Source organism: Echinops telfairi, unplaced genomic scaffold (genome assembly GCF_000313985.2).
Source record: "Echinops telfairi isolate 266 unplaced genomic scaffold, ASM31398v2 ScPeMD7_53;HRSCAF=182, whole genome shotgun sequence".
Taxonomy (NCBI): Eukaryota; Metazoa; Chordata; class Mammalia; order Afrosoricida; family Tenrecidae; genus Echinops; species Echinops telfairi.
Genome location: NW_022103951.1, coordinates 6,476,067 through 6,496,786, shown reverse-complemented (window position 1 = coordinate 6,496,786; position 20,720 = coordinate 6,476,067). Strand labels below are relative to the sequence as shown.

The window sequence follows — 20,720 nt, the reverse complement described above, 5'->3', positions numbered from 1 at the left end:
TTTGCTTATAATTATTATTATCTCAAAAGACAGTGTTTTTAAAGCATATTGAATAAAGTTTCCTCTCACAGTACACCTGTTAAATAGTGTACTGTGTAGTGAATATTTTGTTTACTATATTTCTATTCTTTTATTATATAACTCTTGTCAAAATTCTTGTTTAATGTTATCTGTATTTAATATGAAGATGTCCTGACAGACATAGGAAAACAATTATAAACATCCACATCCACGCTAACTACATGGACACAAATATCTTTTTTGGTCTAGATATATGATCTACTGAATCAATCATTCAAGGTTGTAGAGGCGCACAAAAAATACGTTCTTCTAAAAATGTTAGTTCTTTGCTTCTTGGAACGTCATGGCATTCACCTAAGCATGCAACTCCTGTGATTACCCTAATGATCTCAGGATGTTTCACTGTCAAGGGTTTTGTTTCCAAAATACCCTGCCTGGTCCAAAAGTAGGAGAGTTAAGCATAGTAGCTTTTATTGCATACTGTCATATCTTAAAACCCCTCAATTAACATGTAAAGGTCCTCTGAAAATATCATTTGGGAGAGAATATTATGGAGTCCTAAAATAAGTGATCCATTCTCCTCCCGGCCCCCCCCCCCTTTAATCTCTGTTTCACATAAATTAAAACTTAACCATCTTTTGGGGAGGATGTGTGATTTCAAGCTATTAAGGTGAGCTGTGTAACCAAGGAAAGTCAAAAGTGTGAACTGAGTCATACACAATGTAGCCTGCCCCAGTGACCTATATTGTACTATGCATTGTACTTATGCCTGGTTTTTAAAACAAATTTTGTTTATCTGTACAAAAGTACCGGCATGATATAAAGTAGCTGTAATGTGCCATTTTCATTGTCCAGCGATACTCGTTAAAGTTACAGAACAATGGATCTATATAAATATGCAAAAACTGTTTTTGTACTGGCTAAAATGATTTCTTGCCATGTGAAGATCCAGTCCATTTTGTGATCATTATCTCTGGTTTTCAATTGCACTTAAACTCTTACTTCTAATGTGTTCATTGTATATGTGGCTAATCCATACAGTCTGTGAGAGAAAGGTGAAAATGAGTGAATTATAGCTTCACTCTAGAATAATTTCATGAACCACATGATCAATGTTAGGTGCTGTTAAGCTTCGAGTTGGGAGTGCTCTAAAGTTATTGCATCCTGATATATTGCTTAGGACAGAATATGCATTATCTTAGCTTTTAGAACAACAATTAAATGCAGGCACAGAAATCAGATCTATAGATATGCAACCAACATTATTTTAAACTAGGATAAATGTGTGTGCCTATAAAAGTGAAATAATTATTGTGTCAATGTGGTCAGCAAACTTTTGAAGATGTACCATAAAATGAGTTTGAGAAGACAGTTTGTTTTTTTATTTACAAGAAAAAATATATTTTCTTGGAAAATAATTTTGAATTCGACTTTCATAGAACATGTTAAAGTACTTTGGTCTGAGCATTTTTAGCATTCTGATAACCTAAAAGTATGGTTTGTCTTTTGAATGGAAATGATGAGATATTTTCTCATGTATCAGTCAAAATATGTGTAAGCAAATTCTTTTGAGAAGATTTTTTTATTATCCTTCCTTTGGAGGTATTGGTGAGATTCTGATAAAGTACATTTAACTTGGACTTTCTTACTGTGAGATCAATCTCCCCATTACACACCACTGCGTATTTTTTAAGTAGCTCTTAGGTGGTTATACTACAGGAAAAGGTGAGTTGGGAACTAAGGGGAAAACGCTATGTACGTAATTGTTTATATTTGGAGATGCAAAGGATTCTTTCTGTGTTGAATAACATGCCTCTTGATTTCAGTCAAGTTCAGAAATTTAGCAGAAGTAGATCATTTTAAAATAACTCTGTGTCATTGTTGTTGTTGTTGTTGTTGTTGTTTTGTGTGTTGTGTGCGTATGTATTTTCTTTTTCATTTTAACCAGCCTCTTATACCTAGAAGTCCCACAAGCAGCGTTGCCACGCCTTCCAGCACCATCAGTACACCCACCAAAAGAGACAGTTCTGCCCTCCAGGACCTCTACATCCCCCCTCCTCCCGCTGAACCGTACATCCCCAGGTACAAAAGTAACCATAATGTTGCTCTGGTCCGCTTCTGTCTAAAGCCTAATTCAACGAACAGTGGAGAAACTGTGAAGTCACGACCCAAATGAATATGTTCTCAGGAATTCTGAGCACCTTCTGGAAAGTCATTCCAGTATGAATAATGTACTCTGTGAACAATTACAGTAATTAATTTGTATGAAACATGAACTATGTGTAACTCTCTTATACCCATTTTTTTCTCAAATAATAGGAGAGGAGTGTGAAATAGTAGCTGCAGTTATTTTAGCAAGTAATAAATAAGTGAGGCCCTTTGACTAAGAAGACCCAGGGCATCACAGTGTACTTTGAAGCATTTCATGCTCTTTGAAGTAGGAAAGTTATAGACAATGTCTATGCTTTCTTAAGTTGATATGGTCCAGATCGTTTTTCTTTCTTTTTCTTAAAGATGATAATAGAATTTTGTTTCTCTAATATTTCTGCATCTAAAATTTCGATTTCCTTAGTTCATTTTTGTTTCAGAAAGTAGGGAAAGTTTGCAAGAGAATATATTACCATTTGAAGTCTGTTTTCTTGAGGCTATATCTTAGTTTCATTTCCAGTCTCCTATTTGAAATTCCTGGCAGGCCCAGGAGAACATGACTTTGTTTGTAATGCATTCTGTCCAAAGGCATTCTTTTAACTAGTCTTGTGGAATACAAACATTGTGGGAAAGGCTTAGCACTAAATAGAGATAATTAGTACCAGTAACAAAAAAATTGACTCAGTGTTGAAATTAGTAGTGCAGTTATTTCAAAGCAGTCATTTAGGTCCCTTCTTTCTAAGTGCCATACTTAATATTAAATTTCTTCTGTGTGTATAATTACTGAAACATTTTATGTCTAATCAATTTTTATTTGCTTCACTTTAGAGCCCCTACATTTCCAGAAAATCTTTTTCTATTGTATATGATAGTACTGATATCTTACGTGCTGAATACTACCTGGCAATATGACCTGTCTGCAAATACTATGTTGTTATCTAGTAATAAAACTATAGTCAGTTTTATACACATTTCTGTCCTGATTTTTGAGATTTAAATGTAGCTATGGAAACATGTTTATGAGAAGATGTCATTTACTAAACTAGCATTCTATAAAATATTCTAGTATATAATTTATAGCCATAGGTTCAATTTGCAATCAGAATCACACATCCATCCAATATCCTAGTAAAACTAAAGTTGCATTTACTCTAGGAAGGTAATGTCTAGCGTCCTCAGTACTCCTGTACAAGGAACAAGGAAAGTATGTGTGCTTTAAATAGGATGGAATGCTTTGGGAGGGTTTTTACTTTAATCGAGAAGATTTATATTCAAGTGCAAATGATTGTTTAAAGAGCCTTATTCTTCAGAGAGAACCCGAGGTTGCACTTTGGGGTAAGCATTGGACTACTAACTCCAAGGCTGTCAGTTCAAACCCAATAGCAATTCCATGAGGAGAAATTTGTGGCTGTCTGCTCTTGCAAAGATTTACAGTCTTAGACCACAATATACATTCCCTACAAGTTAGGAAAGACTTGATGGCAGTGGGGTTGGCTTTTTTTCTTGCTATTTTTCTTTTTATTACTATTCAGAATCATATATATATATCTCAAAAGGTTGTTTTTATCAAATTTCTGAATTTTAAAAAATATTTTTTCTTTAGCCTTAGAGGGAGAGGAACTTATGAATAATGTTTCTTAGAGGGAGAGGAACTTATGAATAATGTTTCTTAGAAAAAAATTTAAATATACTTAAGGGTAAAATGATACTGCTTGTCTTCTGGGTACATTGTGCTGAGTTTAGTCAATCAAAAAACACAAATATCATATGAGACCACTGTTATTAAAAAAATCAGGAAAAGATTTTCATGCCAAAAGAAGCAGCCTTTTATGGATGTCAGGTGTGGTAGGTGAAATGTGGGTAGGGTAAGTCAGGCTAGAGCAATGGTTCTCAACCTGTGGGTCGTGACCCCTTGGAGGGTTGTCGAACGACCCTTTCACAGGAGTCACCCAATTAATAACAATAGCAAAATGACCGTGAAGAAGTAGTAACCAAAATAATTTTATGGTTGCAGGTCACCACAGCATGAGGAACTGTATTAAAGGGTCACGGCTTTAGAAAGGTTGAGAACCACTGGGCTAGAGAGTAGACAGGTGTTAACTTGGGTGAAGAGGAAGATAATATCTTGCAAGAGGGAAACGGGCAAAAATTAGAGGAAATAGAGCAAGACAGTGGGGGGGGGTGTTGATGAGCTGTTGACTGTAAAACTGATTATCTGCTCTGTAAACCTTTACCTAATTCACAATAAAATGATTTTTTTTTCATAAAACAAAAATTGTACTAGAGAACATGAGAGGTTCAAATATCAAAATGGTGATCTTTGTTTTACCAGCAAGACTTGAAAGCTTCGTACTTTTGGGTAAAGTTCCTAATTACTGTTTACTATCTTGCTTTATGCAGCACTGATAGAGTAGTGGTTTACTCATTGAGGTGATAACCACAAGGTCAGTGGTTCAAACCACCAGCTGCTTCCCAAGAGAAAGATGAGGCTTTCTCCTCCCATGAAGATGTACAGCCTCGAAAAGCAAAAGAGCAGTTCTACTCTGCCCTGTAGGGTCTCTATGCGTTGTAATCAACTCAGTTGCACCTGGGATCTTGTTTTCTGCAAATTGATTTTTAGTTGATCTTAGGGTGTAATTTAACAGAATATTCAAAATATATTTTCCCTCATTATTAGTTAGCAGGTTACACAATCATTTGTTATAGCATAATCAGAACAGTTCATTCATCGAAGAAGCCGCAGCCTTATATTTAGTCTGGATTTTAAGCTTATAAATGCCTTCTCATTTTAAAAAATGGTAAGATTAGTTCTTAAGTTTAGTAGAATTTTCTCCATGTAATTACAGTTCTGTGAGCATATTTATTCCAGGAAGAGTCGTGGTCACAAAAGCCAAAACACTTAAGTTTTTGAAATGAGAGAATTATTTTGTGACTATATACAGTTGCCATAGATCATAATATATAGTGCATGCAATCAAATTCCTTTTTTATTATACAAATGAACAGTATAATATAACTCTTTTCATGCCTATGAAGCTCAAGCATTAATTTATTTATTTGCTCTATTGTGTGCCTTTAACTAATAAAGCACTATTCTTTTCATCTTTTACCTTAAAACTTTAATAAATAAAAACCTAGATTATTACGTTGGCAAATGTATAGCATTAATTTTTTTTAAAGAACTTTGTAACGCAATTAATGAATATTTAAAAAATCTTCAGGGAATCATGATATGTATGTATATACAACACATTTATGAATTTATTCAGCTGCTTGGGGTTTGCACTTTCTTTAATTCACCTTTATCTGACGGTGTTTCATGTAGAGATGTTTAATTTCATCTGCCAGAGTTGGTATAAGGCTCATCGACTGCCTGCTTAGCATTGGGCCCTAATCACAGGGTTAGTGGTTCAAACCCAGTAGCCTCTCCTCAGGAGACAGATGAGGCTATCTGCTTCTAAAAGATGTATAGTATTGGAAACCATATATAAGGTCTCTATGACTCTGAATTGACTGAAGAAGTATGGGTTTTGTTGTTGCTGCCGTTTCATATCATAATAAACACTACCAGCACTTGCAGCTTTCTACCACAAGGTATGTCCATATAAATAGAGCATGGTGAATTAATCACCCTCTGATCTCAGCTGCATTGACTTCAGGCTTCAGAGAGACACCTGCCCACTTACAAATAGACATTAACTTTGTGCCAGTTGCCACAAATGCCTTACAGCTCTTTGCAAGCAAATTGCAGTGTGAATTTCTTTTTGACTACGGACTAACAGTAACAAAAAAGACCAAGGAATTTGTTCAGAAAAAAGTTTTCAATGAAATAAATTAAAAAATTCTGCCTTTGTACTTTCTGAATGCTGCTTAAGAACTAGCTCTGTAGTTATAATGGGATAATCAACAATGCTTTCATTTTAAAAATATAAAGAGGACATGGAAATGCAAGTGGCAACTTCAACTTGCAATGAGTTAGACTGACTAGTGTACCACATAGTACATATTTCAAATAATAGGAATATAGTTCTGTACATTTGGCGAGCCTATTTAGGGCGTGAGAGAGAGAGAGAGAGAGAGGGGCAGCCAGCCAGCCAGAAGATACTGAGATACTTACTTACTTTGATATTTTTACCAGCTCATTGCTATCTTCATATGGAATAACAGGACTTAATTGATTGGGAGTTTGTTCTTTTTACCTGTGTCTTGTTATAATGCGGGTTTTTTTTCTATAGATATAAGAGTTCAACCTTAGAACATAATATAAAATTAAGTATTTTTCAAGTTTCATTATATTCATGGCATGTTTCGGATAACTGGAAACCATTAAGAGCTAAAAAGAAATCTAAGTAATAACAGACAAGGGAAGAAACAGATTTAATTTATATGACTACTCATGTTCCAGAAGACAAGACTTTCTAACATTTTTATAAGTAGTGAACCAAAAACTAAACAAAGGTCCCTTTAACCAATCGTAAATAGAATATTTCTATCAAAATACCACAAAATTTTATCAAAATATCCCCAAATACCAATTACGAGGTATAAGTAATAGGTTTTACAGATCCTATGTATTTTTTGAGAGTTCTTGCTGTAGAATCCTGTAGAACAGCGGTTTTCAACCTGTGGGTCGGGACCCCTTTGGGGGGTCGAATGACCCTTTCACAGGGGTCACCAGATTCATAACAGTAGCAAAATGACAGTGATGAAGTAGCAATGAAAATAATTTGGTGGTTGGGGAGTCACCACAACATGAGGAACTGTATTAAAGGGATGCATCATTAGGAAGGTTAAAAACCACTGCTGTAGAACAAAGAAACTTGTCACTCCCCTAAATTCCATATTTCATGCTATTCCATCTTCTTTCTATAAGAATCATGGGCATATAATGCAATGTTGATACTTCCATTTAGAGTGAGTTCTGTGAAAATCTCTTCTTTTACTTTTAACTGAGAAACAGAGACTTTGAATACTAAGGCTAATTATTGACATTAAAATTTATTTTAAATTAATAGCAGTGTTGTTTGAAATTCTTACAATACCAGTTTACATTAATGCTAATTTGTTTCTTATGCCTGTAGTACCCCATACAGAGGCTATAGTTCCAAAGTAAATCGTTGTTTTTAAGCCAACCCCAAATCAAATCCACTGGCATCAGTGTGTTTTGATTCATAGCAACCCTGGATAGGGTTTCCAAGGCTGTAAAAGCAGACAAGCTCTCTTCTCTCTCACGGAGCAGCTTGTGAGTTTGAAGTGCCAACTGGTAGAACAAAGCTCATTTAACACTGTTAATTTAACAAAGCTAATGTAACATTGTTAATACCACTTTAAAGACCAAAACCAAGTTTATATGCTATGATGATTTTCATTTACGACAGAATAAAAGCACATTGACTAGAAAAAACAGTTGAAAGTCCATGGCCCATTACTTCCCATTTTTAGCTGTGTGACATTTAGCCCTATCATTTAACCTGTCTGAACCCTAGCATTTTTTTCTCCTAAGTAGGAATAATTACAAATTTTTCCTATAACCCTCCTTTGAAAGTTGAAAAGATTAAAAGATAGTGTGTTTGGGAATGATTCTGTTATTTTAGACACTAAAATGAACCCTAACTTTTTCTTACCTCCTCCTTTACGTACCCTTCCATAGAGATGAAAAGGGAAACCTTCCCTGTGAAGACCTCAGGGGGCACATGGTGGGCAAGCCAGTACATAAGGGATCGGAATCACCAAATTCATTTTTGGATCAGGAATATCGAAAGAGATTTAATATTGTTGAGGAAGATACTGTCTTGTATTGTTATGAATATGAGAAAGGAAGATCCAGCAGTCAAGGAAGACGAGAAAGCACACCAACTTATGGTAACTATGCACTCCTCTTTTAACATTTATATAAGAACGTATTTCTGGCACAAAAGTCTGTATTCCCCTTCATAGGTGTTGGACTGTGAGAATTACTTGATAGCCTTTGAATTTTTATAACGGATCTGTGTCAGTCTTGTGCTTCTACATGGAATCTTAACAGTCTGAGGCATGAAATTAGAAATCATCCTAAGTTTTCCAAAGATAAGCCAAGATAATAGTAACAATTGAGCTCATTAATGATTAAATGAAAATCTTTTTAGAGTCACATGTACTTTTTTGTGTGTCAGATGTTTCCAAAATGGAATACGTAATTCAAAGGTTTTTTTGTTGTTGTTTTATACAATGAATAATTCCTGTTAACATGACTTCTTTAAAATAAATTTGTTTCCTTATTCCTTGGGAATGTTTTTAAATCTTAAAATTAGATACAGTTTTCTGGGAACTGAATTTTTATCTTTTTTAAAGAAGCTGTAAAATGAATTTGATATATATGAGTAGGAAGGTTGACATTTTAAAGAGATGGACATGTTATATACTAGACAGAAATGGGCCTAGAATTGCCATATATCTAGGATTTTTTATATTTAACAAAAAATTACCCAGTCACAATACTTAAAAACAACATAGTGTTTCTGAAAGATTTGCAAATACAGTTGCCTAAAGTCAAAGTAGGAAAGCTTGTGATAGAATTCTAAAATGATAGCATTTGGAAGTCCATGCTCCGTTTTTTTCCCATGAGGCACTAATATATACTGTGGGGAAGAACAGGATTCCCTCCTTATTAGTCCAGACTTTGTCCAGTGGCAGCTGAGCAGACAAAAAGTTGTTAAAACGCTCCATACCTCAACTTGATCATCATGGCCCTTTACCTAGCTCCTGTGACACCAAAAATAACAGGCCTCACATACTTTATTACTCTGCCTTGTTTTTTAATGCTCTTGGGCGCTAATTTTTATGATTTGGGGGGTACAAGTTGACCCTAAGGAACAGGAATTATACTTAGGTTATTCTCTGTACAAGTGCTTTTTCAGCATAGCTTCTCAATTATACTATTCTGGTAGCACTTATTTTTGAACCGTTATATTTTGATTTTTCTGCCTTTGCTTTTCTCCCCTGCTGCATTATAAATACCTCTGTAATATAAAGGCCTGCCATCTTTGTTACCTCTACCTCTGCCCAATGATTACTAAAATAAACTGAAGATAGGAGATTCTCAGTGAGACTCAATGAATGTAAAACAACAATTTAAAGGGGAAAAATGGCTTGAGTGGATTTTTCTAAAAGTCCGTAAGATTCTCATTTATTTATTCCACAAATACTTACGGGCTAGCACCTTCTCAAACTTAGGGCTAAGATCTAAGGACTGATGTAAATAGACCCCACATACCCCAGTACATATTACTTCAGAGCTTTGCAAGCAATTTTAGATGTCTTCCAGAAAAACACTTCTGTATGTAACCTGTATAGTGGCCCTAACACTCCCTAGCATGACAAATGTTCTCTTGTGTTTGAAAATAATGACAATGAAAATACACTGTTCTGATGAAATATATAGCAAAAAAAGGATATAGTACAAAAAAATTCACATTTGGTATGTTGTGGAAATGACAGTGATTTAGCTTCTAATAGGCAGTAATTTAACTTCTACGTGCTTGTATGATACTTAAAAATGCAGTGTATAAGACCTTTATCTGTAGTATGTTCGATTTAGGTCTTAGTCACAAATATTCTGATATTGAAGTCTGTGAATTTAACCACCATTACACTTTTAATTTTCCAGATTTCCTGTTCATTCAAAGAGGTTAGAATCTGGGTACAATTTTGAGAAGCAAGGGAGAGATATGCTATAGTGCCTAGTATGTGCTTTTGGTGAAGTGTGTGTGTGTGTGTGTGTGTGTGTGTGTGTGTGTGTGTGTGGTGGGTGGGGGTTAATAATTTCCTTTAGAAGAAAACCAGGCTAGACCCAAGGAGTTGGTGATAATGACGTCCCAAATGTCCCACTCTTCCCAGATGCCATTCAGGTACACCACCACCCCTGAGTATATCCCGTCACGTTCTGCAGATTGCTACAACATCCCACAGAAACTCACAAAACTGTGAGTGAATGTCTAATATGATAGTGAGTGCTGTTCATTCAAAAATCTGAAGGTCAGACAGGAGTGGGCCAAATGCAGGATCCAGAGTCAGAAACCAAAATATCCAAAAGTCATAGTGTGTCTCCTTGCTTCTACTAAACTTCCGTCAAAAAAAAGTGATCTGGCTTTCCTGGTGAGGCGATGTGTATAGAACTGTATGGTGGCACCATTATATATCCAAGGAAAACAAAGAGTATGGCTTAGTTCACACCCAGTACTATGGTAGGGTCTTAAGGAGGTCATTAAGGAAACAGTGTGCCCTGGTTCACACCCTGTACTAAGGTGGTGTGTTAGGCCAGGTTGACTAGAGAAACAAGGTGGTGTGTTAGGCCAGATTGACCAAAACAAATCCAGAAACACTCATATATGTGTAAGAAAAAGCTTTAGATCATGAAGTAATTGTATGTCAGGAAAACATCCCAGCCCAGTCAAACTCAAGTCCATAAGTCAGATAACAGTCCTTAAGTCCCTCTTCAGACTCACCCAGTCACAAGCAATGGTACATAAAGCAGGAATATTACAGGCCGGTGGATGCAAAGTCCTGTGGATCCACTGGCGGTAGACGCATCTCCAGGTCACTGGCAGCAACCAGGGTTCACCAGCAGGAGGGTGAAGGGAGAGAGAAAGGGGAGATTCCTAGGGCCTTCTTTATGAGAAGGCTATGCCCACGCGGAGGCACCATCAGACTGTGACCTGATTGAATGGTTTAATACCACCCCTACACTTTTATATATCTTTAAGATGACATTCTACTACCACAGGTGGGGTCTTAAAGATATCCACACAGGAGCTGTGATGGCACAGTGATTACATAGTTCAAAACTACCAGCCACTCCTTGGGAAAAAGGCAGGGCTTTCTACTCCCATAAGCAGTCACAGTCTCAGAAACTCACAGGATAGTTCTATCTGACTATAACTCAGCATATACAGGAAAGTAAGTAGCAGTTATGGGACTGAGCACCCATGGATATTAGTACCAATGGTACTAATAACTGAATGCATTGGAAAAATAATTTCTAAAACGTATGTTACTCCTTCTATATTCAAGCATTTTATTTTATTTCAAATGAGCAGAAGGATGTAAAAAACTACTAAATTGTAGGCAAAATGGGCTATGTTGTCTTATGTTCATTTTAAATCAGAGAGCACAAATCAGGTTTTACTTTCCTAAAAAAATAAATAAATAGTACCAGGATCATTTTTAGAAACAGATATCAGTAGGGGAAGTAGCATAGACTAGTGAATGATTTCTATCGCAGAGACATAGTTTGCGTTGCTATCTGCCATTATTCCATTTTGACTTCAGCGATGTTAGTCTGGGTCTCAATTTTATTATTTGTTGAATTGGAGATAATATCTGTCTTATAGTTTAGTGAAAAATTAATAACAAGATATTATAAATTTCATTGAAAGTGCCAAGTATGTGTCAGATTTTTATTTTCACTACACTCACTCATTTATTATCTGAATGATAGATTCCAAATCAGTGTTATGCAATACTCGAGGGCTGTACCCTATCTTTGGCTGGTATCACCCCACCCCTACCTCTGTCACTCATTGCCCATTGGGCACCCCTGGCATATATCTGAATCCTTGTATGAGGCAGGCGGGACCCCTTCCCCATCAGCGCAGAGTCCATCAGGTCCAGGGTGATGATGGTGATCATTGACTATTGCTGCTTGTCTTCTATTCCCCCTAGTCCTATAGCTCTTTCCTGCTTCCCTTTTCACTCCTCCTGTTCCCCCTCTATTGACTTCCTTGGATTCTCACCTGACCTCCCGTTGTCCCCACCCATAACCTCACATTTTCCCACCATTTCCCCCCACCCTGCATGGCCAGACCAAGACATTGCTGAAGAAAGACAATATCCCACAATTGGTCAGCCGCCATCTCTCACATCCTCCAGGATGTAATTCAGGGTAGCACACAGAGGGCAACCTAGCTCCAACAGTGGCCCCATGAGGGACTAAAACCAAATTGTCAAGCTGAGATACTGCCAGAAACTTTCTTTGAGGTTATTGCAAATACAAAATTTCAGATAAGGAGATAGATAGTCAATAAGTGAAGGGTAAGTATAAGTGTGTTCTTATTACATAGATTAGTGTAAATAGAAAGGGGTGGGAGAGAAAGCATTAAAAATCAAGTTAACTGGTCTCATCTCATATTTCAAAGGCACAAGTTTAAATCTGATGAGCGCAGTTGCTTGGCAACTTTTCTGAATGATAGTATTTCCTATCAGCTTTCTCTTTCTCCATTCTCAGACTCCTTGCTCTTGCTTTTCCATTTCTATGTACAGAAATCTGCTAAAAGGTAGACAGAGTTGGCTGAGTCTATGTGGTGTGAGTGGTCATATTTCATTAAAAATTGGGGAAAACATTTTACAATAATCTAGCACAACAGTATTATTTTGAAGATTGGAATCTAGACTTTTTCTGGTTGGTTGAAAACCCAACCCCTACAGAAAGGTATATGAATGAATGTAAAATTGGTTTTTGGAAATGTTATTTTGTATACAGTGGATATTCTAGAGAAATAATTTCTGTAACATTGTTCCTGAACATTTTCCACTCTAATAACCAAGACAAAAGATAACCCAATATTGTGTCCTTTTAGCCACCAGAATAGGAAATGACAAAATAAACCTACAGCAGCCAGGTGCCATGGGCAATGAATGATTCTGCAAACTAATAATCTTCATTAGTGAGAGACTGAGATTGTCTATAGGTTCCAGTGTATCATCATTATAAACTTTCCTATTTTACAAATTCATTCTAAGAACTTTGCTATAGCGTTTGAACACAAATTATAATTAGCATTTAAACTAGTTCTTCAATGATAAAATACATTAAATAAATTCACACTGTCTTCTCAATTTCCAAATATAAGAGTTTCTCTTTTCCATGATTTCTTAATATGATCTTTCCTATCAGATGAAGGTTTAGCTATGATTCAAAACCTCTGATAGATGGAAGAGAAAATGGGATTCTAACCAAATGAAATCTCTGTGTTTTAAGTAAAAATATACCATTTCTAAAGCAGAACTAACTATAGATACAGTAGTGAATTGAAAATGAGATTTGGACTGTATTTAGAGTAATTGTAATTCCTTTAGATCTATTTAATATGTTTCATAAATTCAACATTATTAGTTAGTGTCACAGAATGATTTTCTAAGTCTAACTGGTGTTAAGTGGCCAGGCAAAAGCAGTCCAGTAATATTTTTATATAGACATAGAAAATAGACTATGTCTAATATAAAGATGAAAATAATCCTCTTCTATACATTTTACAGTTTTACTAGCATAAATAGACCTGAGTTTGGTGTCCCAGCTACTAAATAGAAGCATTTTATATCTAATAATTTAAAAGTAATTTAGTTAGTCTGCTTTTGTTTTTGTATTTGTAAAATGGGGCAGCAAAACTACTCAGTATATTTATGAGGATCAAATGAGATAATGTATGTCAGTTAGGACAGTTCTTGACCTTATAAAATGCTAAAAAAAGGTTCTTATTTATAGAAACTACTTAAGACATTAGTACTAAATCACTGGACATGAAGGCTAGGGATTATAACCTAGACGAGGGATATCTAGGTCAATTGGCAAAACAGAGTTCATAAAGATAGGTTCTTCTAGGGGGCTTCAAAAGGTTAATGGAAAAATGAAATCAAAAGAAAAGGATATTTTTCCATGAATTTTTGAAACCCCTTTTGTACATCCTAGTTCAGGGAGTAACAAGTGCGGCCTTAAAAGTTTGTGAATGGTCACCTAAGGAGCAACTTTATTCTCTTTCTGCCTATAACACAAGACAGAAAAGTGAAAACCTAAGAATTACGTTCAAAGCTTCCTGTAACCTGGGACCAGATGAACTAGATGATGCCCACCACCAGAACAACCACTCTGATCAAGAGCACAATAGAAGGTCCAGGTTAGAGTGAGTTTTAAAAATGTAGAAGTTACCTTCCCCCCACCAAAAAAAGGGGGGGTACCAGATTTACTGGGTGGAAAGAGGCTAGAGGATTCCTCTTGCCTTGATAAAATCTTTTAACTGGAAACTGAAGACACCCCCAGAAGCCATCTGCCAACCGGACTGTAAAACAAACAATGCTAAGAATATGCTTCTCAGAATAATATGAGATCAACAGCATGCTATCATTTGTTTTAGTTTTATATTACGTACATATGCCCCAAATGTCCATGAGATATTATGAACGAATGATGCGATTCTTAAAAGTATTCACAGATTAAAACTAGTCAGAACAATTTATGTAAATTCAGCAGAAGCGGAAAGGGGTTCTTCAAAGATGAACATAGTATGTTCAGAGAAGAGGAGTTTCCTGTTGCTAATATGTCAGACACAATGGCAATTGTCTAACTGTCCTACCTCTAAAGGAATGGGATACTACTTCTACAGTGAAAAGATGGTTAAGGATAAATCACACAGCCAATTATGCTTTAATAAAAGTGAAGAATATTGCAAGTGAGGACAGTAATCAAGAAGCAATGTGGAAATATCATAACAGTTTTATTGCTTTTTGTCAAGATATTGAATATTTTATTAATATTTAAAAACTTATAACAATCTAGTTTTATGTACCTCTTTTATTGTTCTTATTTAAGAATTAACTGTATGAAATAAACTACCTTTTGGTATTTTTCTTTCATACTTTAAACAGTCATTAGCGCAGCAAACCTGTTGTTAAATTATTTGAATCTCACCATTGGCTAGGATCCCCGACAACATAGTGGTTACCTGTTGGGCTGTAAAAAGAAATGTCAGCAGTTCGAAACCAACAGCCACTACACAGGAGAAAGATGGGGCTTTCTAATCCCATAAAGAGTTACAGTCTCCGAAACTCACAGGGACAGTTCTGTCCTGTCCAGTAGGGACTCTATGAGTCGACATCAACTTTATTTCAGTGAGAAATGGTGTAATTGTAAAGTGTTGAATCAGATTAGCACTGCCTTTTTTCTCCTGGAGAGATTTCGGATGGAACAAAGGAGCTAGAAGTGTTCCCCCTACATACCCTGTAACTAGTTGTGTTAGTCTGGGTAAACTAGGGAAACAAATCCACAGAAACTCATATGTATAAGAGAGAGTTTTATATAAGTGTACATTAAGTGTACACTTATATATAAGTGTACATTAAGAAATCATCCCAACCCAGTGCTGTCCAAGCCCCTAAGTCCAACATTAGCCCATATGTCCAACACCAATCTACAAAGTCCTCCTCAATCTCACAAAACACACTCAATGACTCAGACTGCAGGAGGAAAGTCAAATCAGTGCTCATGTAAACATCTTAGCGCTGACAGGTGTCCACACGGCTGTTCCGGCACCCAGGGCTGCATCAGTGTAGGTCCATGTGGCTTCTCCTCTGGGATGTCTTGCAGGAAGTGAGTCTTGCCAGCTGAAGCAGGGAACTGGCTAAGGCAGTAACACCCTGATCCACCCATCAGAGAGCAAGAGACCCAAGAACTCGAAGGCGAAGCTTACAGAACTATTTGTCTCTCTGCCCTTCAATTAATCCCACATGTGCTTATCAGCCAGGTTGGCAAAATAAACCTTAACTATCTCACCAGTCATTTTAATTAATAGCAACTAAGAGAAATTTGAATCTAATTTTTAGGTTTGGTTTTGCAAAAGCAGAATAATATTTAAACAGTTCATCACACAAAAATCGCCTGATCCAAATCTTCTTAAAATCTATCATGGAACACATCAGCTCACATGATATTCCAGAGGGACCCAGTTATATTCTCTCTGCATTAGAGATCTGAAAACAATTCAACCAGCCCCTATACCTGTAAAAAAAATTATATTAGTTGTTCAAAAGAGGGAAGGAGTTGGAATCTTTCAGAAGAAATACAACCTACAAAGAAGAGACCTCTCTGAAAAGTCCAAGGTAGTAAGTAGGTGATTGATAAAACCATAAGATTAAGAAAAGTCTAAATAAATTGCAGGGAATTAGATTGTGGATGAAATGGAAAGATTAGCAGACTGAATCAGAAATGCTAATTCATCTACCAGAGGGGGGCGGAGAGTCCTTTAAATTAATCACTAGAAAGAAGATCCAAAAGAGAAAAATTCTAATGCAGTGCATCTCACCTAGGAATATTACCGTACTCCCAGGAGGTAAATACCAGTAGCTGAAGATGTTTGTATTTGTCACTACCTAGCAGTTGGTGGGTGCTACTGTGTTCTGTTTCTAACAATATTCTCTTTTTCTGAACTGTACTTTTCTTCTAGGTTCTATAATTCATTGCAATGGCAACACAGAACTTACAGTTTTCATGATTATAGAGTTTATTAAAGTAGTTAATAGGTTACAGTCAGGTGATAAATGCTCAGGATAGATGTAAGAAATGGCAACGGGGTATTAAAGGAGTCTTCTGAGAGGTAGCATGATATGGATTTCCTCGGGGGTGAGGAGAGAGATGTAGAGTTATTTGGTCAGGGCTGCTAATAAATGCCCAAAAGGCATGCCACTCCACTCTAAGTCTCAAACAGAAGACTCAAGCTTCATAGGTCAGTAAGCTTATCGCCTCCAATTAAATGTCCAGAGATACCCCATTTCACAAGCCCGCCTTCTACCCAAAGGCACTGGGCTTTACTTGCTCTGGCTCCTGGTTCCGCTGCTACTGCTGCTCCGTTGCCATTCCTCTGATATCATGTGACCAAAACCACAAAAAAATGTCCAACAAGATTTTCAAAACCTTTAATATGTTCATATGAATTGATTAATCTCCCCAAAGGGGAGGGATTAAGTGGGGGAGTTAAAACTTATTACATCTCCCATTGGCTTCTTTTTTTAACTTGCATTAAATCCAGATATGTACCAAAGCCAGAGTAAATCAAATTTGTGATAAAAGTTAAAGTTAAACTTCTAAAACTAAGTAGAAATGTCAGAGCATGATGTTCTATACCCCAGGCTACTTGAGGAATTACTAGTTTCACTGAAAAGCAGTTTTCCAGAAGTCATGGACGAAATAGACCCCCAGGGATAGAAAATTTCAAGTGTTATATCCAAGGTGGTTAAAGAAGAGATGACTAAACTTTATAAACTGATCACCTTTGTATCGGTAGATGTAGAAACATTGGAGCAAATAATGAAAACAATACATCACAATTTAAAAGAATATGTCTGACAACCTGGTGTTGTTTTATAAGTAACATGCTAAACCAGTTTATTTTCCTCTATGTTAGGTAAACTCAACTCATTGCCCATCTGTCAATTCTAACTCATAGAAAGCCTGTAGGACAGAGTAAAACTGCCTCTGTTTTTTTTTTTACAGGAGTAAAAAACCTCATCTTTCTCCCACAGAGCAGCTGGTGGTTTCAAACTGCTGACCTTGCGCTTCGCAGCCCAACACATAACCCACCAGGAATTCAGAACCCAAAGTTAACATGCAAAGGCTGTAATCTAATCCTCCATTTAGTTCTTCACATAGTGTTAAGAATGCTTTGTAAGAGTTGCAGCCTGGCTGGGAGAACACCTAAACACACACAGCAATAATCATACATGTCATTGAATTATTTTCAAGGAAAAATCACCTGGATTTTTATTTAATATAGTGCTCTTGAATGAATCATCACTGAGGCAATTTGAAAAGAACACTGAGCAGGAATTTGAAAGTCTGTATTCATAGACTGTTGCCAGGACTGATTAGATGCAAAGTCCTGAGGTATTAACTTCCCTGTGTCTCAAATATTTCACCAGCTACTTTTCTTGCTAGCTTCATTAGCTAGTATGATCCCGAAGAGAAAATACGTAAAAAGAATATGGAAATTATAACAAAATGTTGTTATTTCCTTGAATTAATTGTCCTTTTCACGTTCATAAGTGATCCCATTTAAAAGACAAGACATCAAGAATTTTTTTTAAAAATCAATTGTTTGCATTTGTAGTTCTTTAACGTGAGAGCTGTGTTTTTAAACAAATAATATCTCCATGCCTTTTAATATTTTTTATCCACATATTTATTAATGCTGAGCACAGCAATAGGGTAAAAGTACATTGCAGCACAGCTGCTTTGTACCCATCAGACGACTAGGAACTCTTTGCCTTTATGCTGTCTGAATCCTTCCCCATCCCTCCCACACCCATCTTTCATAGAGCTGTCGCTTCACACAATGGCAATATTTACACTAAGAAAATCTTCTCCTTTCCAACTCCAGTTGTTGGTAAAATGTTTACAAAAGATAATTGGGTTCGAAATATAATTAGCCTTGTAATCAAGTGTGAAAGGTGTCATAGTTTTTTTGTAGTTCAGTATTTTGTCGTTCTACATTTTTTAACCTTGCGCCTCATGTAAAGTAATACATGAACAAAATCTACCTTTTTCTTTGAAATGAGACTTTGTATCTCTTTTGTGTTAGTGAAAGTGAAAAGACTTGAAGTTAAAAGTCATTGGGTTTGTATTTGATCAGTATTATTTATGGGATTTTAAAACCAATGCTTAAATGATCACATTAAAATGTTTATTAGCCAACCTTTTCCCCAAGATATTTTATCCAAAAATGAAAAAATAATGTCCCTAAAGATCAAAGGAACCATTCTTACTTATTTTGTTAGATCCAGATGTATTACCTCTATACTTAAGAAACTATCGACTCCCCATTTAATTTTGTTTTGCATCTTTTATGAATGTGTGCTTCTCTACCTTAAATAACCTCAGGTTGTTTCCCTAGAAACATAGCCAGCCATCTGACTATAATTTTTCTGTCTGGTATGCGGGATGTTTGATGAACGTATGTGGCAAGGTTATAGTTTATGCTTTACTATACTCATATTCATAAAAATATTGAAGAACATATTCAGAGCAGATGTGTGTATGTGTATATGTTTTTTCTCGAATGTAAAGAAAGTTTTATTCTGGGCATTAAAGGCTATGGCAGACTTACATAATGAAGAACTCTGCAGTCTTTTTTGTTAACTCTATGGCAACAGTAAGAGGGAATTGTTGCTCAGGTGCTGTTTATTATTCTGCAATTTAATGATTTTAGCGTGTTATAAAGAAATCCTATGAGCCAATTCCAGTCTGTCCTGGAGAGTTGCTAGGAGTCAGAATCGACTGGACAGCAAGGGGTTTTAGGGGGTTGGAAGAGGAGCTTTTGGGTGTTTTTTTTTGGGGGGGGTTAAGTGATACAATTAGAAGAGGTAGCTATTAAGTGGTGTTTCCGGCAGACATCCCCAGTAGCATAATGCGGTGATGTTGTCAGATAACAAATGAGTAAGGACTTCAGTTATAATTTGATTACCAACAGCTCTAAGTGTCAGTTTGTCAGAAAGATGAAGCATGTTGGTCAGGCTGGCTTACTACCTTGGAAAGAAGGGAAGGAGGAGAAAGGAAGGGGAAAGACACCATGAAAATAGAAAGTTAGGTGCCCTTGTGGTCCTGTGTAAGAAGAAGGTCCCTTGTTTAGTTGCATAAAAAGCTAACAATTAATAACTATTGACACGTTATTGTGTTTAAGGCACTGTGCTAAGTGCTAGGGATACCACAGTACAGAAAATACATCTATCCGCTCTTCCGTAAAATTTGCATTCTAGATGGAACACAGAATCCAAGCAACTAGTATAATAAATCAGTTCGCTATAAATGAGAACAAATGCAGAGACCTGACCTAGAATAAGGGCTCAAAGAGCATTCTTGATTAAGTGACATCATTGCTTAGTTCTGAAGGATGCATGTGATTTGAGGAAGAAAGGCAGCTTAGAAAACCAGAAGAGGGCAGTGTCCTGGACATGAGTGCAGACTTGTTCTAAAGAGGAGAGAGTACTAAGTGCTGAGAAAGATAAGTCTTGAGAACTGTCTGCTACATTTAGCAATCTAGATGCTATATTGACCTTGACAATAGAAGTCTTGGTGGAGTGGAGCCAGAAACTTAACTGGAGAAGGTTCAAGAGATACTATGAGACAAGAAGTTGGAGGCTGTCATGGGATTATAAAGAAGTTTTTTGAAAGGGAAATTGATATTGCAGATAGTCTATGGTTAGGGTAGAGAAAGAATTTATTTAAAGAAAGCATTATTGTTTGGGGAAAATTGGAGAGATTACCAGCAGGTTCAAATTCAAATATGAATGAATAAGTGCTTTTAGGCGCTGTCAAATCGATTCCATCTCACAGCAAATGGCAATACAACAAAATGAAACACTGCCTGGTCCTGCACCTTTGTTGTTTTTTTTAATAAATCACTTTATCGTGGCCTCATACAACTCTTATCACAATCCATCCATCCATCCATTGTGTCCAGCATATTTGTACATTTGTTGCCATCATCATTCTCAAAACATTTTCTTTCTGCTTGAACTCTCAGTTCCTCATTTTTCCCTTCCCTCATGAACCCTTGATAATTTATAAATTATTATGATTTTCTCAGATCTTACACTATCTGACGTCTCCCTTCACCCATTTTTCTGTTGTCCGTCCCCAGGGAGGGTGTTATATGTAGATCTTGTGGTCGGTTCCCCCTTTCTACCCCACCGTCCCCTTAACTTCCTGGTATCACTACTCTCATTAATGGGCCTGAGGGGTTCATCGGTCCTGG

The 20,720-nt window shown here is 36.4% G+C and overlaps 1 protein-coding gene across 6 annotated transcripts in view; it reads left to right on the top strand.

Annotated features, from left to right (window-relative positions):
* The window catches only part of CNKSR2 (connector enhancer of kinase suppressor of Ras 2), a 294,934-nt gene that overhangs the window by 165,924 nt on the left and 108,290 nt on the right, over positions 1–20,720 (top strand). For all 6 annotated transcript variants that reach the window (XM_030885794.2, XM_030885793.2, XM_004709920.2 and 3 more), the window contains 2 exons: positions 1,970–2,103; positions 7,820–8,031. In XM_030885794.2, coding sequence (XP_030741654.1) covers positions 1,970–2,103; positions 7,820–8,031 — 346 coding nt within the window. The remainder of the gene's footprint in view (positions 1–1,969; positions 2,104–7,819; positions 8,032–20,720) is intronic.